The sequence below is a fragment of the Macrosteles quadrilineatus genome, unplaced genomic scaffold (genome assembly GCF_028750875.1).
Source record: "Macrosteles quadrilineatus isolate MER2022 unplaced genomic scaffold, UCM_ALF_1.0 Scaffold_1__1_contigs__length_201487025, whole genome shotgun sequence".
NCBI classification, from domain to species: Eukaryota; Metazoa; Arthropoda; class Insecta; order Hemiptera; family Cicadellidae; genus Macrosteles; species Macrosteles quadrilineatus.
The window spans coordinates 182,346,961-182,373,008 of NW_026542594.1; the positions used below are offsets into that span (position 1 = coordinate 182,346,961).

Below are 26,048 nucleotides of genomic sequence, written 5' to 3' on the forward strand. Positions count from 1 at the left end.
GACTTACCAGGGGGTTCCGTCCGGGTTCCTCCCCAAAATGTTTGCTTAAATTAAAGTGAAAATCACACATTTCTACGATCTTACATTTTTCGATTATATTTGCTTGTAAATAGTCCATATATTCTCACTTAATTACGTATTCTAGAACTTTGTAACAGGCCAAGGCTCCCTTCACAACCTCTTGGGCCAAAATCATAGCTCAATACTCTAAAATATTTAGATGTTATTTTTTAGATTCCGATACATTTAAAAAGTGAATCGTTAAAAAAAAAATATGCCGGCACCACCCATAGCACACTTTGTCGCCCAGTTAACATGATATTTTATGCCCTGAATTGTTAAAATACAATATAAAAATAAAATAAAAACAATATAATTCGTAAGAATATATATTTTGCATTTCAACTCTATTTATGTACAAAAGAAAACATGACAGAAATTTCTCACACAATTCTAACCAATGCAAAACAACACCTTTTATATGAAACCTAATACTCTTCAACACAATACAAAACACATATACAGGAGTAAAAATATTTACAAATGTAACAACGGAATCAATCGAGGATTGACCACAATTATTGAATAAACACTTGCTTGGTAAAATAAACTAATAGAATTTTTGGAATAGCATAACAATAACTAAAAATAAAAATTATATCTAGTTTTCAGGCAGTGAAAATAACATTGATTTGAAGTAGCAAAATAAATTCAATTTGTGTTCAAAAATAAAAGTACAACCCCCAACGAGCAGAAATAAAATGTTATTTAAAAACATTAAGTGGTCTGAGGCACCTAAACAAACAAAAATACTTTGGCCCAAGTAAAATATCTCAATTTGGTTACTGTGCAAGTTAGGTTAAGTTTTGAGACTCCCTTTTGGCGAGTCGGTGGCTTAGTTGCTAGTGCCACAGAAGGGTCCTCTAAGAAAATCAATTAGTCCAGAGATAGGAACTAAATGAATGTTGGTTAAGTAGACGATACTAAATAGAGCAAGTACATAGATGAGTCGGTAGCGCCACTGACTTCAAGGCAGTGATATAAAGGGTTTGTATCCTGGTACAAACCTCTTCAGCCCATGTAGACAGGCAAGTGCAAGGCCAAAAAGGCTGCCAACTTTTTTATATAAATATATATCAAATTAAAAGAAGATTGATTAATTAAACACGTTCGTGCAGTCAACAGTACTGAAGCTGAAGTTTAGACAGTGATTATCAATTCAATAGTCACAATTAAATTGATAAAAAATAAATTAGATATCATAAAAGTAAGTTTAAGCCAACACTAGTGATTTATCAAAGTAGAATCTAAACTGTACAGAAACTAAAAAACAATTATTATTGAGTTTTACCCGCTGTTTCATTTGACTATTATCTGTGTATTTGTTGAAAGGGAATTTGAAAAAGCCTCAAGAGAAGAATAGTACCCGGATTTTGGATTCAAATGAATATTCTACAAGGGCCAGTGTATAATGTACAACAAAACTAATAACTTATAACTAATATTTTGTATGGATCATCACAAACTACAGTACCTTTGTACAGTAAAAACTAAATAGTATATTTTAACAAGAAAGTCAAGTGTGCAACTTAAAACAAGAAAGAAATCATATATTATTACACAACAATTTATGGTAACTAATATAAAATATACTATGAATATAAAAAAAAATAATCCAACCCATATACATACAGTCCACTGTGATAAAAAAAGTTAGGGCAGGTTTAACACATCGTATCCTTATGTTTACAGTAGACCCCCTCTTAACCGACCCTAACAGGACCGGACCAAGGTCGGTCTCGGATAACTCAAAAGGTCGGTAAAAACAGGCAATCCCTAAAAACTTTAAAATGTAGTGCTATTCATTTGGAATTATATAATCACTATTCTGAAGTCGTATGTTCATTATTTACAAAATAAACTACTCTTTTTCTCTAAAGTATTGAGGATAGAAAAGTCCCAAATAAACCCAAAACATGGTAAATTCAAATTCTTTCAGTGGAATAAATTAGTTGCTGGCTAGTCAATAAAAATTCTTATTTTGAATACCTTTCCTAGTATTAATTTATGCTTTCCAAATCCATCGTAATACAGTACAGAGCTTGTTTTCTAAATTAATGATACAAGCCACCATTTCTTTACAAGACGGGATGTTTATCCATAGGGTACCATCCTGCACCCTATGGATTTAGCAAATTGATCCCATCAAGATTTATAGAAAGCGGCGGTTAATCTGAACTGCTCCCAAAAGAAGGTTGGTTAAAAAACTTTACAAGCGAGGGCATATAATCCGTTCGAGAGTTAATCAGTTAATGCGTAACCGTATTAATGCGTAACCGTAAATCGGTTAATGTGAGGTCGGTTAAGAGGGGGGCTACTGTACTTCATTCTAAAAATCTGTATTTAGTCTAATAAAAGTAAGCTTTCTTATTAAAAATAATTTCTAAGACAGATGGATAGAAGTTAATATAAGACCCTACTAAAAGCAACTGCATAACATAAACCTCTATTAAAACATTTTTCTTATAAAAGGTTAGAATATAGAAACCTCTCTTGATAACATAAAATATAGGTGGAATAAGAACACTGTCTATAAAAATTAATGAGAAATAATTTAACACCAACAATTCCTTAACTATAGGCAATGATACAACTGTTTTACTAACTGAATTATTTTGAAAACCTATAAATGCAAATTATATTTACTCAGTAACAATACAAAACAAAATTCATACTTTTACTAGCATAATCAAATTCAATCAATTATTTTCCTATTGGGTTTGATGTTTATAGTCACGCAAGTTTAAGCTATATTGTAAATTGTTAACAGTTGTTACCGCTATGGTTGTTTTCCCTTATAGCATTATTTTAGTTACGAGCAAAAAAAAATTTAAAAGTTGATATTGAAGAGTTGCAATGCTCTGCTATCTATACCTATAACAATAATCAAAAACTTCATTTCACTGAGAAATTTTCTGCTTACCTAAACCAATCAATTTTATCATCATACTAAAACCATGTTGCAAACTTGGTTACATAAAAAGGTTATTTTTTAAATACAGTAATCCTTTGTAATTTCAACATTATTTAAATTAAATATTTAAAGAAGTGGCATTCCCAAGTATAATTTAATTGAAATAAAATGCCTTACTAACCATTTGTTACATTATTTACTTATTTGAGTAAAAAAATTATGTTAGGCAGTTTGAGAACAGCTAAAATAGTGCTCATCAAAAAACAGTACATTTTGTTTACAGTTCTGAAAGGAAAAATGTTTGCTTCAAAACTGTACATTAGCAATATTTGATAGTTTGTGTGAATGTTACGAATCATTTTTAGGCATTTAAAATAAACCGAAACTTTCAGTTAAACAAATACACAATATATACATACATTTAAAACTTATAGACTATTCAGTCGTTGAAATCGTCACATTTTCTTAGCCCTCAAACTGTAGTAAAACATAAAGAATCAAAAACCTATCTTAAGCAAAACAACACAAACACCAGTTAGGATTACATCTACGATTGTGAATAATTACAAAACAAGCTTATTAGGGCTTTGTCCTACAAGGTTCAACTTGAGAGGTTGACTCAGTAATCTTTTATCAAATAAAGAAAAGGATGACAGCTAAAGAACTCAAGATGGTATCAACAGTTCTTCAAGTCCTTTATATATCGCTTGAACATCACCAAAATTGGTGAGTTTTTATTGTTAAATAATACCTGCCAACTGTTTCTGTATTTCAAGGTGTTTTTTTGATGACAAATGCCGTTCGTAAACACTTTTATACTTCCATGACAAGTCGCAAAACACACATTTATAAGGGTACTGATCAACTGTACCCGGCGCAGATGAAAACCCGTCTGGTTCACTACCTTCCTCCATATGACTTTTTAAATGTTCTAGTAGTGACTTTCTTACGTTAAATGTCCTGTCACATTTTGGACACGGGAATATTGAGGTAGAAGTCTCTTCATCTTCATTTTCTTGAAAAGTCAAATCCACCATGAAGTTTGGAGTAGAGCTTCTAGAGGCTGAAGATGTGCTTGCCGTTTGTGCGGGTTTCTGAGGAGTTTGACTACGAGCTTCACCACCAAAATATTCAGCCGCTTCCCTTCTGTGCATCATCTTGTGTTTTGGCAACGAGTTTACTGATAGCATTTTGTTGCAGATGTTGCAACGAACGTGTTTCACTTTTAACCTCTTAGGTGAAGGTTCCAGAGTGGGGTCATACCCAGCGGTATAGTGCCTCCAGTGAGAAGCTCTATGACTCTTTCTACTTGAAGGCGAGCTGAATGTCTTGCCACAGATATCACAAGGATACGATCCTCCTAGCTCACACTCCACGGGAGGCACTTCGTGCTCTTGAGATTCTTCAAAGTCGTCGTTCATGTGCTCATCCATATGCACCGGGTACAAGGCTTCGGGTAGTTTCTTGTCACAAAGTTCACATGTCAAAAGTACACCAGTACTATTGGCTTCAGTCTCATTCTCTTCTGAACTTTCATGTAACATCTGATGCTCTAGTAAACCTTGCTGCTTATGAAACACTATATCTGGACACAACTTGCACTTGAAGACACTGGCTTCTCTCTCCGCGTTTTTCCTGACGGGTGTTGTCTCCGTGTCTGATTGGTACAAATGTTTATGGGCGACTTTCTTATGCCGTGCAACGTTGAATTTCCACAAAAATGTCTTGTCACATAAATCACATTTGAAAGGTTTCTCTTCTGACCCACTCTCTGGTTCTGTTCCCGAAACTTTATTCTCACATGTAACAGTGTGTTCTTGTAGTTCGTTTGCAGAAATAAATCTTTCTGGACAAGTCTCGCATTGGAAAGTAGGGCCGTCATTCATCGAAGTTACTGAGGAAGCCCGACTATGTCTTGGAGATTGACATGACCTGTGGCTCTTGTGAGTCGCTAGAGCAGTCTCGGTTGGAAATATTTCCAAGCAGTTGGTGCAAGGCCAACGATCGTACAAACACTTATCTTCATGCACTTGCAAACATTTACTGTACACAAACTTCTTTTTACATTTGGCACATTCGACCGCAGGCATTCTACTTTCTGGAGTATACAAAGGAATTTTAGGTTGAAAAGGTGGAGGAGTCTGGTCGTGGTTTTGTGACTGTAACTGGCAAATACTTTGGTGAGATTCCAGTTCTTCTGGACTGTTAAATTTATTGTTGCAATTTTTACAAGTGCAATTAGATACACAGGATTCTGCGTGAGTTTGTTTGAGTTCTACCGAACCAAAAACTTCTCCACAGTCGCATGTTAGCCTTTCGATGCTCGGCTTACAACTTTGTTTGTGTCGATTTAAGCTTTCTTCACTTAAGAATTGTTGATCACAATTTGGACAGTTTTGCGGTCGGAGTGGAACAATAGTTTCTTCTGCTTTGATTAGTTGTCGGAGAGGCCTACAACGCTTTAACACTCTATGCTTGTATATAGAATTTTGAGATGCAAACCATTTCTTACAATCCTTACACTTTATGGCTCCACTAACATTATTTACATGGGGTAGACCAGTCTTTCTGTACCTCACACAAAACGGTTTGTGATTTAATAGACCCGTTGGAGTTTTGAAACTTTTAAAGCATCCACTGCATCGATGTTGTGATGAGTAATCAATGTGGTAGTTCACTGAGCTACTAACAAAACCCGGTTTGTGCTTGAGGCTGTGTCTTTTCAGATTTCCTGATGTCGTAAATTTCTTTTTGCAAATTCGGCATTTAAAAGGTTTGTAGTCATCATCAATCATATGATAACTGCTTTCGTTTTCTTGCACCATCTCCAAGTCATTCTCTGGATTGATAGGCATCATATGACTGGCTCTTCGATGCTTCGATAACAGTTCTTTTGAGTTATACGAGTTACCACAAATAGAACAAGAAAACACCCTCAATTTAGAATTAGCATGAACAGCCTTGTGGTTTATCAAATCTTTTGGAGAAGCGAATGGGGTGTAACAAATCCAACACACATTTTTGTTCAAATTAGGATCAGCGATGTGCACTTTCATGTGCTGCCTAAAAGTAATTTTATCTTTAAACGTTTGTCGACAAAATTTGCAATAGTAAGCGCTTTTCCTAGCGTGATATCCAGTATGACTGGAAAGACCACCAAGAGTTGGGAAAGATTTTAGACAATATTTACAGTAATGAAGTGAACTATCTCTGGTTCGGCTGAAGTGATTAGGTTTGGCAAAGTCTGGTAGTTCATGAATTGTTTTGTTCTTAACTTTTCCAAAGTCCATATGGTTTTGTTGCATGTGGTTTATGAGATCAGAGGAGGTCTGGAAGGTCAAGTTACACAGAGTGCATGCCAATACTGAGCCGTCCAGAGGTACAGTAACAGGGGCTGGAGTTGAGGGTTTTGGCTGAGTTTGAGTTTGTGGAGCCATCTTGCTACTCATCTCTTCCTCCCTTAGTCTCTGTTCATTAAAGACTGTCTTCCTATATTCCTTGAGACAATCTTTACGGTGTTTGGCAAACAGAGATTGTGTTGTAAAGGACTGCCCACAATGAGTGCATCGTTGCTTCTCTGACACACCACAGAAACGTCTGTGAGAGGTGAGAGCAGGTGTAGACATGAAATATTGAAAGCAAAGTTCACATTTTAGATCTTCTTTAGAAACTGGAGTTTTCGCGCTGTTATCAACGTTTGAAGTTTCAAAATCAGACGACTGAGATGCAGTCTCAGATATAGACAACCTAGACGATACTCGAACTTCCATCAAATGTTTCTTCTTGTGCGTATGAAGATTTCGCATATGTTTGAATCTGCTTGGACATTGATTACAACAGTATGGACCTGTTCCTTTGGCATAATTTATTATATTTCCCATTGCCACGTTGATCAAAGCTTTTCCTCTTGCCTTGGTTGGGGCCTTACCCATTCGATATAGTTTGAAATTCATTCTATGTCTTAATGATTTTGTATGTCTTTCATAATAAACATCATTTGAAAATGAAACCCTACACGGCTCACAATGAACTTTTCCATTCTTCAGTCTTTTTGGTGTGTATTGGTTTTCAATTGCTTCATTTAATAGTTGTACATTTGGCTTAACATCTTCCGACTCGTCAACAAAATCTTGAGATTCTCTCTTCAACAAAACACTGTGGAAATTCAGAGGGTCTTCTTCTCCTTCTTCGTTTTCTCCTTCTTCGTTTTCTTCTTCTTCTTCTTCTTCTTCAGCTTCGTTTGCACTTAGAGGCTCTTCTTTAATGTGAGATACCTAAAAAATATACGCAGATAAGGAAATCTTTTGACTATTAAGAAAAATAACTATTGCTTTACACATGCTGTTAATGTAACTTTACTTGGTTTTGGACATTGTGAAACTCAATATTTTAAAAGAATAGTTCCCTATGTCATTGGGTCAGAGTTTTATAATAAGCAAAGCAAATGAATAAACTATGCTTTTTACACACACAATACTCGACCGTTACTCGGATGCTCATCAAATGATCAAATATTTTAAGTTTGACTTGATTAAACAGGTTCAGTTTTTTTACGGTTTGTGTCACATTGGCTTTTTATTTTAGTATAGGTCTCTATCCTGAAATTTATATGCTATATAGTATAAGGGAAATGATTGTGGATAGTGGCCTCCCAATATTATTTTGAAAATAAATGAGATAAGGTCTAACCTTTGATATAATAAGACAAAAAGCTGCAATAGTACCGGTACTGTGATTCTTAATGTCTGATGCTATCATTCCCACAATAAAGCTCCACCCAAATATTAATAACATTTTAAATGCTTGAATTTTAATCATGCAGAAAGCATAACTATATAATAACCACAGAAAATATCCTATTTAGGATTGTTTTTACGGCAAGAAGTCTTGTAACTAGAAAAATAAGCTAGAAATAGGATTAAAATTTTATACAAAAAAGTTCTAAAAGTATTTTAAAAACGTACAAATATTTCTTAGTGAGATTAGTTTTAAATTCCATACCATAGTCAATAATGAATAAGACAATCGATTTTAAAATGCCTATAGTCTTGGTCTTGGAAATGCATCTGAAACTCTGACTAGGCCATAGGCAACCCAATGGGAGGGCTTAACAGGACTTAGACTTGTGCCGCTAATGGACTAGACAAGAGCAGCTTTTGATAAAAGTGAGAAGAGTTTATGAAAAACACTTACCACTGAAGTCATTGAGTCACACATGATGATGTCTGGTTCCACATCTTCACAATCATTTTCACAATTTTCTTCCCAATTATCATTGGAGTTTTCATTTTCTTCAATGTTGTCCTTGCTATGTTCATCTGCAGCCATTCTTTCATCACTCTCACCATTGAGTGAAGTGACCTGCTCAATTACAAAAGACGAGCTATTGTCAATGGAATTTTCTGTTCCAAAGTTTCCACAAGTGGCCAATGTTTTTCCAGCTGGTTCTTCATTAGTTGAGCTAATCTGATTGTTGACAGTTTGAGAATTATCAATGGAATTATCATTGGTCTCAACTATGATTTTATTAGTATCTGGATGATCACGATCATTTATCTTTTCTGTACTTGGTGTTTCACTTTCCCCATTTTCCAAGGCCTCTTCACTGTCATTATTAGGGTTTTGTGAATTTCCACTATTAGCATCACAGTTATCGCTCGTCAAATCTGCTTTGTCTATTGCTAAATCATTTGGGACACTATTTCCATCAATTTTGTCTATTTTCTCTGTTGTATCGCCCTTTTCTCCTTCGTGCATAGTTTCAACACTATTTGAATTTTCACACAAAGGTTTTTCCGTTTCAGTAAGTTCATTATGACTTTCAGCATTTGGTGTGGAATCTTTGGTTGCTTCTGTAATTTCTAAACCACCATCTATTACCATAGAATCAGCATTTTCTGATGGGTTAGTATTTTCTGGTTCAGCATTATGTAGGGGATCAGTGTTTTCTAACGGATCACCATTTTCTAGCGGATCAGCAGTTTGTAAGGGATCAGCATTTCCTAGTGGATCGGCATTTCCAAGTGAATCAGCATTTTCTGATGGATCTGCACTTTCTAACAGATTTGCATTTTCTAATGGGTCAGCATTTCCCAAAGGATCAGGCATTGCTGTATCAGACCAATGATCTTCAGGCAAATCATCTTCAAAGTCATTGTTATCCACTTGGGGAATTGTAACATCCGTTATTCCCTCAGATAAGTTTGAATCAGTTGAGGGAGTGTCTTCAAGTCCAATATGATTCTGGTGAGCACTCAAACAAACATTTTGAACTGGTAATATTTCAATCTCTTTAGTTTTAATCAAGAGCTCTGGATTTTGAAAATGACTGATTGGTTGTCTTTGAAACCTTCTACCAATACGGCTGCTTTGCAAAACAGGTCGGCGAGAAACAACAACATCATCATCATCACTTGATAAATCAATTACGTCAGAAAGTTTCTCTTTCGCTTTTGATTCTTTCCATTTTTCTGCTTCGTTCTGCAAATAAATATACATTTTAATGTCAAAATAAAAGACTATCATCATAACAGAAGTTTTTAAAATAGATAAAAACAACTAAAAGTAACCGTTGCTATTTTTTCTTCTACCAATAAGAGGTGCAATTAAGAGTCTCTGGAGCCTAGCTCTCCAAACAGTTACAAAACTCCTTAAAGAAAAATGTCTTATTCCATAGCACCCTACATATTTCAATTACACCTTTGGTATTCGAACACAATATTTTAGGATGGTAAATAACTTGTCGGCTTTAACTTAACCCTGTTAACTTGTCAGCGGCTATTTAAAATCAACATTATTCTTATGACGGGCAAATCCAAGATGGACGTTATCCTCCATGTTGTCACTTAGAACCTAGCCGTGTTAACTCATAAAACAATTACAAAAGTACATTCAAAATGTCTTATTTCATAACGCCCTAGATGTTTCAGTTACAATCACTTTGGTATTTGAACAAATATTTTGGAATGGCAAATAACTCTTCAGTGACTGTTTAAAAATAACATTGCTCTTAAGGCAGGCAAATCTTAGAAGGCCGTTAAAAGTAATTTACTCAATGATTTAATGACAAGGAGTCTAATGAGTTTGATAGATTATTAGTTAATAGACATTGTTAGTTAATTAGTTTATTAGATTATTATTAGTTAATGGTCAAATTTTTCCAAATCAAATCAAATTAATTTTTATTGTTACAACTATTACCCTATGTAAATAAAAATATATGGAAAATTTTTCCAAAATTATAACACAGGTATGATAAGAAAACATCTTGTAGCCTACAAAAAATTTCTACATTATGGTCCCGTTTTCTACGTAATACTTTTAAGATTTACCTTAAGTCTTGCGTAAGGGTGGCTATTATTTTTTTTACAACATACAGTCCTCGGGAAGACTCAGCTGGCATCAGCATCTGACCTTGAATGAATTACAATGAACTTGTTTCTAAATGTGAAACTTGTTCATTACTTTCTCCAGACAGTATTCTTTTTCTGTTCGTTTTCACACACTTTTTTGAAAATATGAAACATTTTATTTGGCAAATTTAATGATATTGGTTGAATTGTTATTAATGATATTGAAAATACATGGTCGAATAGAAAAGTTCATATATTATTCATACTTTTTAAGGTCATAAGAATTCATGTATAGGATAATTCAAGCTTTTCAAGGTTTCCATGGCCGGTGGCAACCCTAAAAATCATTAAATACCTTGGCGTAAACGTCAGGGTTGGTTCTACGTAGCCAGGAGTTCAACTTTTTCTGAGATGCATCACAATTGTTCTTAAATCCTTGCCACGAATCCACCTGATGTACACAGCCGACACAAATCATGCCAGGCAACCCGTCCTCGTTGGAAACCTAAAGACATGAGAGTATACCAAATGATCCACAGTAAAAAGATAAGTTGTGATCATGTTTTAGTAATTTTATATTTTATTGAAAATACTTACAGATTTATTACCTCTACACTTACTTTAATTTGGAACTAAGAAAGCCACGAAAGTTATGGATGAAAATAAAACGGAAACCAAAGAATTTCATTCTAACATAAATCCAGAGAAATGACAATATAGATATAACGGCAGTGTAATTATCTGTCGAACAATTTAGGCTTGGCATTGAGAATCATGAACAACTTCACTTAGCCCACAGAGCAGTAACACATGTCAACAAACAAAAGGTTTGAAAATGGGAAAATGTTTGCCAGTTTACTGATGAATACAAAGGACTGCACAATGATCCTAGCAACTATAGCTCCAAGACATTAAAATAAAAAATACTCTAAATGTGTTATTATCATTGTATTAAACAAGGAAAAATTATGACAATGTGATTAGAAAAGTCAAGCCTAACAATTTTAAGAGGGGACCAGTTGTTTGCAGCATTTAATCCCAAGACAATTTGCCTGGTATCAGCTAAAATACACTAAGAATGAGTCTCTGCCAGATGTAGCCCTACCAATAAGCGTGTGATTATTGACTGATTAGGCCTAGGTTCTAGGTGAAGATTGTGTTGAATAGGTAAAATAAGGTGTAGGGAGAGCTCAAAAACACCGAGTCACACCACTGAACGCTTGTGATATTTAATAAACAGCTTTAACTTAACTGTATAGATTACGGTACTTCTATAAAATAACAAAAGTGGTGGTAATAGGTGAAGTGTTCTTAAGTGCTCATACCCACCCTACACACCATTTTAATTATAACGATATACCCCTGGAACTTATTCTTATCCGACCCCTGACACTAATAAAAAAAACCCAATAAGGTACACGTTTTGCTATAGGCTACCACCTTAATTACCTCCTTCGTCACCAAGACCAGCGATGCCGGATAGGTTGTGTCAATACTAGACACAAGTTACCATATACTAGATTAGCAAAACATTTTGTTAGAAAATTGTGCGGGGTCTTTGATGACAATAAACCCAATTAAGGTCCACGTTTTGTTATACCGAGGCTACATTAGCAAACATTGAAAATTGTCTTTGATGATAATGTAAAGTAAAGAAGACTTACAATAGGTACGGTAGGGATAGGCTAAACAACTGTAAAATAACAATTATTTTCCACCATAGCCTTCAGGCCCCAGGTACGATACGAGCAGCGAGCGGCATTAGTGGTGCCACCCTGACATCGGGTCTCATTTAGTTCCATGTAAATTTGTTGAGGGGGACCACAATATGTCTGAGCGGCAAGTGGCGGTAAGCGACGCCACTCATGGATCCAAGTCCAAACCGATTTTCGCAAAAACGCCGCTCAGGTGAGTAACGCTTTATTTCAGCCTAAAATGTCAGAAAAAACAGCAGCAAACGTGTTACGAGCTTTCAGCCAAACTTAAGAAGATAAGAGTTGAAGACAGGTGACTATCAAAAAAAGTTTTGATAGGCCTAAGTGAAGTGCAGTCCAGGGAATGTTTGTGGAATGACCAGCACGGAGATTTTAAAAACACTTCAGTCACCAGAAAATTATGTGACGAAGTGGGAGCTAAAATTTTCTAAAAACTGACATTTTCTTTAAAAGATAATTGTCAGGTTAGGTAACAACAACGGTTGAAATACATCTTGAGGGTCAGCACAGCTTGCCATATTCGACTAAACTGACTCAAACTAAAAAAGGGAAATTCGATGAGTGTTGTAAATGTGCCGTTTGTGTCGTAGCCGCTCAGGTTGCCACTAGCTGCTCACCGCTCGTATTGTACCCGAGGCCTAATGATAGGGAAAAATATTGGGAAAAATAAGCTGTGTAATGATCAAGACGTTGAAATAAATACTGTACTTAATAACTTAGTACTGTAATTCACTCATAGTCTACAGACAATTTATCTAATGAGCATCTAAACCACATCATTATATTGTGATCAATTATTTAACAGTTCTATTTAAGCCCAGATAATACCGATACCGGTAGCGGAATGTCATAAGTTATAAATGCCATTTTTTAAATGTTATTCTATTTTCACATGCAATGCATTTTAATCTTTGTAGGCTCAAGTTAGGTACAATGTTTCAAAATATATTAGGCCTATTAAAACTGTTAGGCCTATATAAATAAATATAAACTTAAATTATTCTATTTAACCCTCCGAGCGTCCATTGTCGAAAAATCGACACGCTACACACTTTGTGTAGTGTCACGCGTCGATTTTTCGACGTGCGAACATCGTTTACGGCGAAGGCTCTATGACTGACTGAATCGGATTGAACTGGATCGAGATAGGTATCGTTCTTTCCGTTATATTCTAAGCTTTCTCCAGAGGTCTGTCTCAGCGCTGTATGTTCTCCGAGCCGATCGTAATTGTAGCAGACAGCTGACGTGCGTATTCGTAAACAGCTTGGTTATCCTCGGACCGATGACTGATGTGTTTTATTACGTTTATCATTGTTTTAGTGTTAAAAATCAAAAGTAGTGATATACGTGGTGCATTATAAGAAGATTTAAGTGATTTTGAAGGGCTGGTTGATGATCCTGAAGAAGTAGTGTAGTGATATTGATGTAAATTATCAGTCTGATTCCTAGCTATGGTTAGGCTATGCATTCTTAGCTAAACGCTATGTACTGAAATCCGTTTTTCACTCATAACTTATTTATTTGATAACTTACCTCACTATATGATTATATATTTGTAATCCTCATTAAATTTAGAACAAAGTGGCTATTTTCAAATATTTATAGGCCTATAGTTTATACAATTTCATTGAGCGCGAACTTATTTTTTTTTTTCAATTTTTCCAAAATAATTTTTTTTTTACCTAAAAAAACTTTTTGAAACAAATATTCTAATGTTTTATGTATGATATTGAAGCCCATGATTTTCCAAACAAAATGGTATATAGAACATTAGATTTAACATTGTTTTAAGCTTCTCAGATCCGTTTTAATAAAACCTTGCAAATGCGCCAAAAATAGGTGGACATTAAGGCCTAAACTATGGACACTTGGAGGGTTAAATAATTGATGCAAGTTATTTAGATTGTTACTTAACTTAATTGTAATCAAGCTAAGTTATACATGGTTATATCTAGCCTAGGCCTATTTCTGTATTGTACGTTTATGGGCAATACAATTAAGGTAGGGTAACTTAATCTTTTCAATGATAACTTTTAAGAAAGATTCTTGGCATAGGCTATGCCTTATTTTTAGAGACGTTTAGGTTAAGTTACCATTTGCGATAAAACCTTTGTAAACCGGACCACTAGGAAGGCCAAGATGAAAAGATCAAGTGGAAAAAGACCTGAGGAGTTACCTGCGCAAAGACTATGAGTTACCTCCGGGAGCAAGCCAAGGACCAGGATGACTGAAGGCACATCGTTGTGAAGGCCAATAGCCTACTTCCGTTTGAATGGCCACAGCAGTAAGGTTAACTTAACTTAGTTAACTACCCTACTATTAATTTCAAGCATTGTAAAACATGTGAAATTTAACTTATTGGTTTGAAAAAATTATATTAGGCAATCTTAGTCCCAAGTGCAAACTTGATCGACCTCATTCCTAAACAAACAACTGTTTCAGCAAGACAAGTTCACGTAGTTTTAGCTTACGTTGTGTTTAAATTACGTAAGAGAAAAACAGTTCAGAATTATTTTACAATTTATTTAGCTTCAGGATGGGTAAGGCTAGTTAACCTAAAATGGAAATTTTTATTTTGAATGAAAAATATGTACTTAGTTAGAAGCGGTAAATGGAGGGGTTTTTGGCTACTGATGAATAACATGAACCTATTTTTTTAGAATACACAGACCACAAATCAAGATTTGATGAACATTTGGGGTATTGATCAATGGACTATTACACTTGGGCTGTTCAAAACAATGTTTTTCAGTACAGTAACTTAACAATGTAGCCTAGTATGCTACAACTATTGTATGAGGGTGATAATGTCAGTAATTTCCAAATTCAAATGATTCTAAGTGTTCTTCACTTAATCCAAAAATAGATAGGGTACTGACCTTAACAGACACACAATCAAGGATCTTCTTGGATAAAGGTATACCATTTCTTGACGTATTTTCTCTCCCAAATATTGGAATTATGGTACAATCATCTCTCAAACACAAACGGCAGATGCCATTGACATCAGAAATATCTATTTCTTCACCCATTGTTTCTAAATTACATCGTGCACAAGGAAAAGAAAGTTGTAAACAACACTACGGCTCATCACATCACGTCCACCATGACACTTGCATTCGGCAATCGGCTGCTTGCTTGCTTCTGCTCTGCCCTGCTCATCGTTCCATTTCGGCTGCTTTCGTCCTCAATTCTTTCCTCTCTCTACTTCTTCAAAAGATAAGAGCGTTTTGGTGATATTTTCCACAACAACTCGATTCGGCTATTTTTCGTCATTAGTGAACAAAGAATGTTAGAATTCTTATTTCAGAAATATTATGTTGTGTTGTTGAAAACACAATTTCATACATCTATTGAATTTCATAGAAGTTTGTTTGGCGTTGTGAGCTGGCAGACTGAATCAATATCCACTTGATCACAAAAAGTGGTGGGGAGGGGAGATTGTTGAAGAGAAGATGGATCCGTATCAATCAACTTCTACGCTTCTATCCCACTATGAACTCTTTATCAGCTCATTGTGATAACCGTTTGAGTTTGATCAAACAATGTTCCAGTAGAATTGTACAACAGCAACTTCAAACACCAGGCGTACACAGAACAGAAGTACTATGCATGCACGATGCTAATTATGTCGTGAACTCGCATGGACATTTTGATGAACTCTTGAAGGTGGCAAAATTAAATTGTTATATTTTGTTTAGCTGGCCTACTTGAATATATTGATTCCTCTTGATAAAATGTCATTTAAGATGGCGAGTATAAAATTTTCTAAAATCAAATTAATATTCCAAAGTTGATTGCGATGATGATTGGAAAAGGGAAATTAATCATCAGCATTTGAGTACACCTGAAAGATGGTTTCAAAAGGTTTCAATTCCAAAATCCTAAACGGAACATATTCTAAAATTGGGGAAAACCAATTATACGTTTGTTTGTGTTAGCTATATTTTGAATCTGAAATACAAATAATTTATTTTGCGTGTTATGTCATTTGCAACTTACAACGCAAATGCATGGACACTGAACATATCAAAAAATTAAAAAGGATAAATAGGCAACATTATTTAGTTGTTTGTGGACATTTTTACAGTAGGTACAGTATTCATATTTTTCATATTTCACTTTCGAAAAAGAACAAGGTGTGTGGTTTGAAATAATTTTGGCAATAATAAGGCCTGCCTGTAAGCTAACTATCGCAACCTGAGTTCCCAATTATAATGAAATTCTTCACAATTGAATAACAAAACCACAGACAAGTGACATCATCAAATATGGTTTAGTCAACAACAAGATGTCTCCATCAGCGCCAGAGAGCATTTAGTGTTGCGTGATTTCATTCTATTGACGATCTCAATCTAATACCGTTATCGCGTGTTCTTTCTCCTTTCCATTTTGGTCTATAGGATAGAGGTCAAGGAATCGTGAAACGCTCAGTCACAGTGTGCGCTGCGACCGGCAGACCTGCGCACTACAGCTGCTCGCTTCTTGGATGCCGAAACCTGAAATGTGAAATGCAACGAGGAGAAAAGAGAATTCGATAATCGTCCCTCTCTTTCTCTCTCTCTCTCTCTATACTGATAGATTGCCATCTAATCATGCTGACAATCGCAGCTATGAAAGCCGGTACCACGAAATACAACGCCGTCAATAGTGTAAATTCATAATTTTATTTATAGATTATTCATGATCTATCATAGGCCTACTATTTCAAATCATCACTTTGGCTGAGACTGCTGAGAGACCGGTGAACTTCGGTCACGTATTATGACAAATAAGGCGAGTGTAGAAAATACAGAAAGATATTTCATCCCAATTCGTCTTGAGAATTAGAATTAACTTGCTGATGCTGACTAAAATCTGCTGGTTAGCCAGAATCATATTTGTCAAAACTCAAAAGCGCAACGATCAAGGGCATCTAGGTTCTGTTTCGGTTTCGAACAAAAAAAAACATCTGTCTTTTCCAATGAGCATACCGAAGATAATTCACAAGGTGCGCCCTTTTTATCGTCATTCAAAGATCAACATTTAACTATTTTGAAACCACGTCGAGATCATATAACAATTATGTCAACTCTTTAAATTCTTATCTACCGATTTTGCTTGGAAAGCAACGGTAACAAACAGCAGTTGAAGTTCATATTTCTCTCGTGATTTGGAAGCCCATTTATTATGTAAACTGATTTCACGGAATACGTAAAAGACAATTTTGTCATTGTTCCAGAACAACCAAAAGCGTCACAACTGAAATGCGTTGACATTAGAACCAGTCAAACAGGTTTATAAATACGACGACGAATACCTTCAAACACATGTCTGGCCTTCAAAGTAATTTATAAGCACTCTTAATAGGAACACAATTAATTAATCATAAACAACCATTTACATTTTTAGAGGGTGAGAAATAATAGGGCGAAAGTAAAGTTCTTTATCTCCTAGTCTGTTGTGCAAATCTGAGTACCTACTGTAAATTCTATACACGCCGGCATTTGTAAAACAAGTTCTGTTCCATACGGATATCATCTTGCCAAGAGAGATGATCTATGAAATCATCGAATCAGAACTCCTTTATTCAATTGTAAAAATATCATCTCATTTTAGGCCTGTGTTTAGGATCAATTATTGCAAGCCAATTAAATTACGTATATAGGCCTACATAACATAGTATTTACACACAGAGAAATTATTATGTCATAGTCACATTGGTGGATGTTATTTGCCAAATAATAGCCTGTAGGCATACACTTTGCAACTTTTAAAAGATTTTAAGAAAACTTCTAAACCCCTTTCTTCAGTTAGAATACATCTGCTGATAGTATTTAATATAAAACTGCAAATAGCCTAAACATTTTCGTCTCTATAGTCCTTAAAAAAATTCATGAGTGAATTTTATTGTACCGTATATTGGAAGTTTACCCTACAACCAAGGGCTCTAATTAAGTAGGTTTTTAAGATTAAATTTCACTTGCAGACTTTGCAGGGGCGTTAAAAAACCAAATCCGGTTTTAGCTACAGAACATTTGTGTGCGAATTGGCTTTGTGTTTTTGGTGCTAACAGTGCTAGATGCTTTCGGAAGAAACTAAATAGACTTCAAGTGCAGCCTAAATATACTACCCTAGTTGATTTTCAACATTAAGGTGTCTTTTAGGTTTGTGGTGAAATTTCTAATAAAAAGAATATTTGTGAAAAATTAAAAAAAGTTATTCTTAAAAATAAAGTCAAATGGCCGCAATTTTGAGTATTTATATTTGAAAAAATATACACCCCCCTAAGTTAGTGACACTAAAATTTTTAGGATACCTCTGCAAAATTTCAAAGTTTCAAGTATAGCCTGTCGTGGTATTGAGAAATAAAAGCAATTTGGGACAAGTACAAAATGATGGCTCTGTAGGCAATCATTGACTTACAGACGATTTAAATATTTACATACTATATTTAATTATTTGCTATGAACCCTGAAAATAATGTCTTGAAAGGTTGGTACTTGGTAGAGAGGTTTTATAAAACACTCTATAAATTTGAACGCCTGCAACTTGTTGATAGACTGCCACGCAATACAGTTATGTGTGCCTGTGTCTGCGATTCCGATTGCAGGGCGTTACAAGAAAAATGTCTCTTTAATGAAAATCAATTATCATAAGTTTAAATATATTGTTTAGTGTATATTTTTAGCGAATTCCCTTATAGGGAAGTAGCTATTACCAAATGGCTTGGTAAGACCTAGCCCGGGACCGATATGCTTTTTCATTTTGATGTCCCTAGAGGCCAAAAACCTTATTCGTTCAATTTTTTTTTATTGTACACGATAACTTGAGTAATTTTAGTACGATTTTCATGAAATTTGGCTTAAAAGTGTAAGGCGGGATAATATTGAATGAGTTCGTGAACCAGCATGACCGGACTATGTTGTTTGTACTCCCAAAAATGCTTATAGTCTCGAATAATTCTTCAAAGTATTAACTTATATTTTAGCAATGAATTACTTATTGAGTGATATTTAGATTTGGGGATGTATGTCTTTAACTAAATATAAATTTCAAAATAATAATAATTTAAAGTCCATGACTCGTTTTAAATTTGTCAGATTTTATTTAGTGATTACAAAATTAAAGCCAAACATTTACTGAGTAATTTGAGACCAGAAAGAACTTGGTGACGTATTAATAACCCGAGATTTTGATTTATAAAAAGTTAAATTTTGTGTTAAGTTATCGATATTAACTTTACATATAACAAATAACTCAATAACTTGTCTCTAACTCGTTCGATTTTATTTATCAATACTTCAAATGAAAGTCCTTACATCAGTGAATATTTTAAGGCTAAAAAGAACTGCAAGCGTTAATAAGAACTAGAGATATTAGAAAAATTATCTTAAAAATATTCAAAGTAGGCTACACATATTTTTTCGTATTTTAAAATTTATATTTGAAATTCAGTTAGAATACCCCCGCCACAGAAAACCTGCAGACTTAGCAAATTTCCATTTGCTTGATTGGATTTACACTAAAATGTCTCCTTAAAAATATCACATTTATTCCCTATTTAAATATAACTAGCTGTGTGCCCGTTCTACGTACGGGAATCTTGTAGTAAGTTGAAACCTTCTTACTGTACCGTATATTCAGAACAGGAGTTCAGGAGTTGGTTTGCATATTTAGTGTGCTTTTTTCCAGATATGCTGGCAAAACTATTACTCTATAGGAATACATATAAAGCTTCGCAAATACAATATCGGACAGTTTCAAGCCAAAATAAATGCTTCGCAATTAAATGTCACCCGATCGTGTTAGTCCATTATTTATATCTATTGATAAAAGGAATAGCTTTATAAATCTATGAGGCATAGCCCCAAGGTCACAGACAATGGAATATTGTCTGTGCCCAAGGTAGGCCTCTAATTGAAAGTTACTTTTCACACTGGTTAAAAGTACCTAGTTAAAATACTACCTCAACCTCACTACTACTGCACACTTTATTTGGGTTGAAATGTTCATTATCAAAGGTGCTCATGTTTTTTCCACGAAACACTGAGAAATACAGACATACACACACAAATACAGAAATGAGTTAGGGGATTTGCTACGCTTTAACTAAAGCAAATTACAAACGAAATAATTATTTGAAAGTGTTGATAGTGACATCACATTTTATGATAATCGTATACCTAATCAAAGTTTAAAATTTGTGTAAATCCGTTGGCAAATATATAAATAAGTAAATAAATACACAGTCAACAAAACATTGACACGTTAACACCATAAAGCTTTAAAAAATCACGATGGTTTGCTAAAAAAAATCTTTCACTAATGTTTTATAATTTTCATTGCATAAACTAACATTTTGGAGTCCAGACAGAAAACGCTAAAATTATACAGTAAGACATCAATTAAATTTAATAAGAAATAAGGTGCAGCACTAACGATAACTAAGTTGTAAATAAATAGTGATGTGTTTGTACGTAAAAATTATTCTTACTGCTACCACCGGTTCTAAGGAACTATAGTACTTACGACCAATTCAAACTGCCCTTGTAATCAAACTGTATTATAGGTGTTAATCCGTTGGCAAATAATAATAAATAAATAAATAATTTATAAATAAATTTTTTTAAACAAAACGTTTTTAAACGCACTAATTATTTTCTACTTTTTAGTGCGTTTAAAAAGTTTTGTTTAAAAAAAATTTTATTTATAAATTATTTTCTACTTTTTAGTTTTTAATGTGTGTGGATGTTAAATCTATTTCAAGCTTCTATATCAGATTAAGACAGAGGCATGTGGGAAATCTAAGGTTAAATAAATAAATAAATAAAAATGCCTTTATTTACAAGCGAGTTTCATATACATGATTTTCAAACTTAATCAAGTCAAACTAAAACTAAACTAACCTAATATATACAGAAATTTAATATACAAAAAAACTACAAACATTTACAATTTACATTTGTTTTTCTGCATTGCGGCCCTGAATGAGCCATACGATTTGGAGCTCTTTATGTCCTGAGGGAGGCCATTATACAACTGCGGGCCAAAATAAGAAAATGACTTTCTTCCAACCTCAAGCCTCACTTTAGGTTTATTTGAGTTTCTTTTCATATAATTATGTATTAGATTGAATGTACAGTATGGCCTATCTACTAACTATAAATATATCAATCTATTTAATTTATTATTTACTTTATAGAATACTAAATAAAACTAATGACATTATTAACAAACACCTTTATATACGCAATGAGATTGTTTATCTTTATTTTGAAATGTTTGTTTGTATAAAAAATATCGGTACTTTCCTGTAAAGGGAACATTCATTATTATCGATGATTTTTTTTTCGATATATCGATTTTTTTCCCCTTTACGATACATTACAAATTGACAGCTGATATTTACGCTAAAATATAGTCTGTTATATGGAAAGAAATTAATCTGTTCTAAGCTAACCTAACATAACCAACCAAACTTACTGTACCATTTAAAAATCGGTGGGGCACACGGAAGATTTCTCAGGTGCCGTTTGACGTCACTAACTGCTGACGTCACTAACTGCTGCGTCTGAAGAAACAGACAATTTTATAATTATTTTCTATTATTAAATTAAACTGTCATAACCTAACCAAACTAACCAAACGTGCTGATAATGGAAAAATCGAATAAAGATTTACTAATCTAAAAAATAGTTTGTTCATAAAATAAAATTATTATTGCCTAAAATTAAATTTTATGTTTTAATTATAAAATTAAACTGTCATAACCTAACCAAACCAACCAAACTTGCTGATATGAAAAAATTTTTGATAAAAAGTTAGTGTCGCCGGCGGGAGTCGAACCCGAAATTTTGGATTAACGGTCCGCAACGCTATCCACTGCACCACTGAGGCCGATGGCTCAAACCGTATCGTTGCGGTATTGGTGTTCCCTCAAAGTGACCTCAGCAGTTAGTGACGTCAAACGGCACCTGAGAAATCTTCCGTGTGCAGTTTCGTTTAAAAATTCCGTTTGTTAACAGAAAAGGCGAGTGGAGAATATTAAATGGAGTTTTAAATGTTACAACAAGTTTGGTTAGTTTTCTTAGGTTAGTTTAGAACAGTTTTATTTCAATATTTTTTTAAATTTTTGATTGTCGATTCTGAACAATATTTATTTATCGTAGTTGTCAACTGATATGTTTCAATTTGTTAATATCGATATATCGAGAAAAAAAATCATCGATGATAATGAATGTTCCCTTTGACAGGAAAGTACCAAAATATCTTGGTAGCAAAAATGTACCTCAACCTCTGCTCTTCGAATTGTCAAATTTAAGTATTTACAGCTGACTTAAATTAATTGATATATTTACATTCTTTCAAAATGTAAACATGGAAAATTTGGAAGCCCATGGGGCGTAGCCCAAGGGAAATATGAAAATTAAATGATATAATATTGCATTGTCATCCATTTGTGAGCTATGTTTTAAGTTTCAAGTCTCTAGCTCATCGGGAACTTAGAATAAAATTGATTACAAAATTTGTACCGGACAAGAAAGCGAGCTAATAAAAACGTTTTAATAAATACACAGGCCACAAAACATTGATACGTTAACAAGGTAAATCTTTAAAAATCCATTGCTAAAAAAATCTTTCACTTGATGTGGTATCAGTACCGAAGTTATTATTCTCCCTTGGTTTTGGATTTTTTAAGTTTTCGGTAATAACTACTTACTACGTAGACTTCTCACTCCATTGTAAATTTTGAAGCACGTTTTTCGTGTCTAGTTCATGTACGTGACACAATGGTACTAGTGTCGATGAAACTTTGTTTCTATTATTTTAGGGTTAATTTCTTGATTTGTGCTTTACTGTTTGGTTATATAACTAGGGGACAAGTTATTGTTTATGATTAGATCGTATTATTTGGTTAAACGAGGTTTTAAATGGCTGTAATAACGGGAAACAAATTGTAAACAAAACACAACCTCTACATAAACCGTACATGAACTAACAATAAAATTGTCTTCATCTGTTCCATAAGGATGAGAAATCAAGGGAGTATGTTTTATCTATGTTACTACTCTAGGAAAATTCGCCAATACTTCCCTATAGGGAAATTTGCTGAAAACCACTCTCTGCTGACGTCAGTGTAAACAGCTGTACTGCATCTGTCTAATAGCAAATAACACTGGTAGCCATGTTGTGGGCGTGGCTATAGAAATTGGAGACCAATTGAAACTCATGTAGGTGTTGATGGCTTGTACACAGCACGGACTGGGTTACGGTAGAAAATAATGACTTTAAGTCAACAAACGATGAGGAAAAAATTTGAAATCTCCCAGTTAAATGATTTTTTCAAATACATAACTGTTCTATTTCTTACAAGAGTATTATTCACACATCTTGCTTCAACAAACTCTATTTCCAAACTAAAGCAATGTTTACAAAAACGTTTACAAAAATCATCTGACAACAAAACATATTTAAACACAAATAAATCATATGATAAAAAGAACAGACTTAATACAACATCCCGCCTCAAGATGTCCACATCTTTATGAACCTCAGTACCACCTCGGTTTCTTAATGGACCTTCCATAACGGGTTACTGTGCAAGCTCCTGGACGATCACGTGAGTTGCATGGACGATTAAGGACCACGGATGAACAGTTTGAAAGAATACAATGTCCTCCGTAGTACGGTACAGGAACTAAGAACTTCCTGTTTCGGCGAATGGTTCTCTTATTTTATTTTATTTTATTTTATTTTGCTTCCAACGGTCCAAACAAACCAATTTACAATTATTTTGTTATATAATGCTTACTCAATGTTCCTATAACTAAGGGTCAAGCCAAACATGCAAAGGGGCTTAGAATCTACTTAATGAGAGAACTTGACAAGACAACAAGAACAACAACTAAAATCTGAGCAATGTTGACTAACAATGATAAATCTTTGATATAATTAACATTGAATAAAAATGTGTAGCCAACAAAGATAACAAAAATAATAACAACAATAACAAACAACAACAGCATAAACTACAATAGCAACAATAATAAATAACAACAGGAACGAATAATGACAATAGCATATAACAATAATAATACTACAATAGAAAATATAACAATAGTAATAAATAAATAAACTGATATTTTACTTAAACAACAAATCAAGACAGCGCCTCACAGATCAACAAGTAACATCCTTTTTTTCAACGACTCGCCACTGATGGAGAAGAGGTCGATATTTTCCGGTAAGCTGTTGGCCAAGAGTTGGATGCGGGGAAATGTACTGTTGAACATGTACTGGGTTGAGTACTGGCGTCTAGCGAACGGATGAGTTTGGCGCAGGTGACGGGATGTGCGGAAGTTCAACTTATATAGTAGATCAGGTGCATCAATGTCTGAGTTAATTAGCTTCCTCAGGAACAGAAGGTTAGAAAGAAGATTTCATGTCGTGCAAGTAGTGGCCTCAAGTTTAACTGAAGTTGTAAATTCTGGATAGGAACGGTGCGGTAGTCATAACCCATCAGCACACCAACCAGACGAATGAAACGGCTCTGCACGTTCTCAAGACTCTCAATCTGCCCAATCAGGTAAGGGCTCCAAACTGGTGATGAAAACTCAAGTAAAGGCCTGACTAGATGAATGTAGAGGATTCTCAATGCATTGATAGAGAACATGTTGCGACTGTTCCTTATAATGAAATATAGGGCAGAATGTGCTCTCTTGCAGATACAATTTATATGCTCTTGAGGGTTTAAATTTGGTGAAAGTATGACGCCAAGGTCCTTGATCCTGAAAGAACGTGGGAGGGGTTGACCGTCAAGTAAGTAGGGGAAGATAATGGGTGTGCTAGATCTGGAAAAGGATATCACAGAGCATTTTGAAATATTCAGAGTCATTTCATTATCACAGCACCACTTCATCAGCGAATCAATACCGTTTCTGCAGAACTTGGCAATCATCCAGGGTTTTAATTGTTTTAAAGAGTTTAGCATCATTAGCAAAGAGCAAAATGTTCGACCCCTGAGTATGCTGTACCAGGTCATTAATAAATACAAGTACATTAATAAATACATTAATAAGTACATTAATAAATAAATTCTTGTCAGTTTCCACAAGGTAGGAACGTGGTTCGTTCAATTTCCTGACTACCTTACCGTGTCGACGTAGATCTGTGATCCATACCATGCTTCCAACTTCTAATTCACTTAAACCACTCGCTCCATGTCGTTTATCAAAGTGTATCTTGTACTTATTCTGGTACTTATTCTCCCTATCAAAAAAATTTTTGTTTTCCACAGGATTTCCAACCAAAGTAGATGGAAGATTGTCTCTTAATTTCCTTCCAAACATAAGTTCAGTTAGGGAAAAGCCGGTTTCAAGAGGTGAGGTCCGGTAAGAAAGTAGGGCAAGTTCAAATTGATCCTTGTTTTTCTTCATTGGCCCTTTTGCTACTTTCACAGCTGCTTCAGCTGCCCCATTTCCCTGATGGTGGAGGGGACTACTCCTGAATGTGGAGAACCCCCACTCCTTTGCAAGCAATTTAAATTCACTTGAGTCCATATGGTGAAATTGTGTCCCACTATCTGAATAAACACGTAGAGGAATTCCAAAACGTGAAAATGTGGTTTTGCAAACCCGAATCACATCTGAAGCCCTCATTCGATGCATTTCCTCGACTTCAAAGTATCTTGAGTAGTGATCCAAGATAACCATATACCACTTGTCTTTGTGTTTGAACAAGTCAACAGACACATTTTGCCACGGGTAATCCGGGACAGTTCTCGGAATCAACGGTTCACTGTGATTAGTTGAGTTCTAAATACACACTGGACACGATTTGATTTTCCTTTCTATTTCTTGAGAAATTCCAGGCCACCACATGGTTACCAAAGCACGTTTCCTTGTTTTTGTGATTCCCAAGTGTCCACTGTGAAGCCTCTCGAGCATTTCCGCTCGTAGTTCTTGCTTCTTGATAGTCCGGCAGAATTGACCCGAACCTGGTTTTGTCCTATTAAGTTTTTTTTAT

At 34.6% G+C, this 26,048-nt stretch overlaps 2 protein-coding genes across 2 annotated transcripts; both read right to left on the reverse strand.

Annotated features, from left to right (window-relative positions):
* Positions 1–373: 373 nt before the first annotated feature.
* LOC128991253 (zinc finger protein Xfin-like) lies at positions 374–15,407 on the reverse strand. The gene is made up of 4 exons (XM_054413974.1): positions 14,921–15,407; positions 10,682–10,831; positions 8,168–9,454; positions 374–7,248 (listed from the first exon to the last, which is right to left on the reverse strand). The coding sequence occupies exons 1-4, from the start codon at positions 15,071–15,073 to the stop codon at positions 3,715–3,717; spliced, it is 5,124 nt and encodes a 1,707-aa protein (XP_054269949.1). The 5' UTR covers positions 15,074–15,407; the 3' UTR covers positions 374–3,714.
* A 9,028-nt stretch (positions 15,408–24,435) lies between these two features.
* On the reverse strand, positions 24,436–24,981 carry LOC129003107 (uncharacterized). Its single transcript, XM_054431348.1, has one exon. It carries the CDS (start codon positions 24,979–24,981, stop codon positions 24,436–24,438), a length of 546 nt encoding a protein of 181 aa, XP_054287323.1.
* Between the last annotated feature and the right edge of the window lie 1,067 nt (positions 24,982–26,048).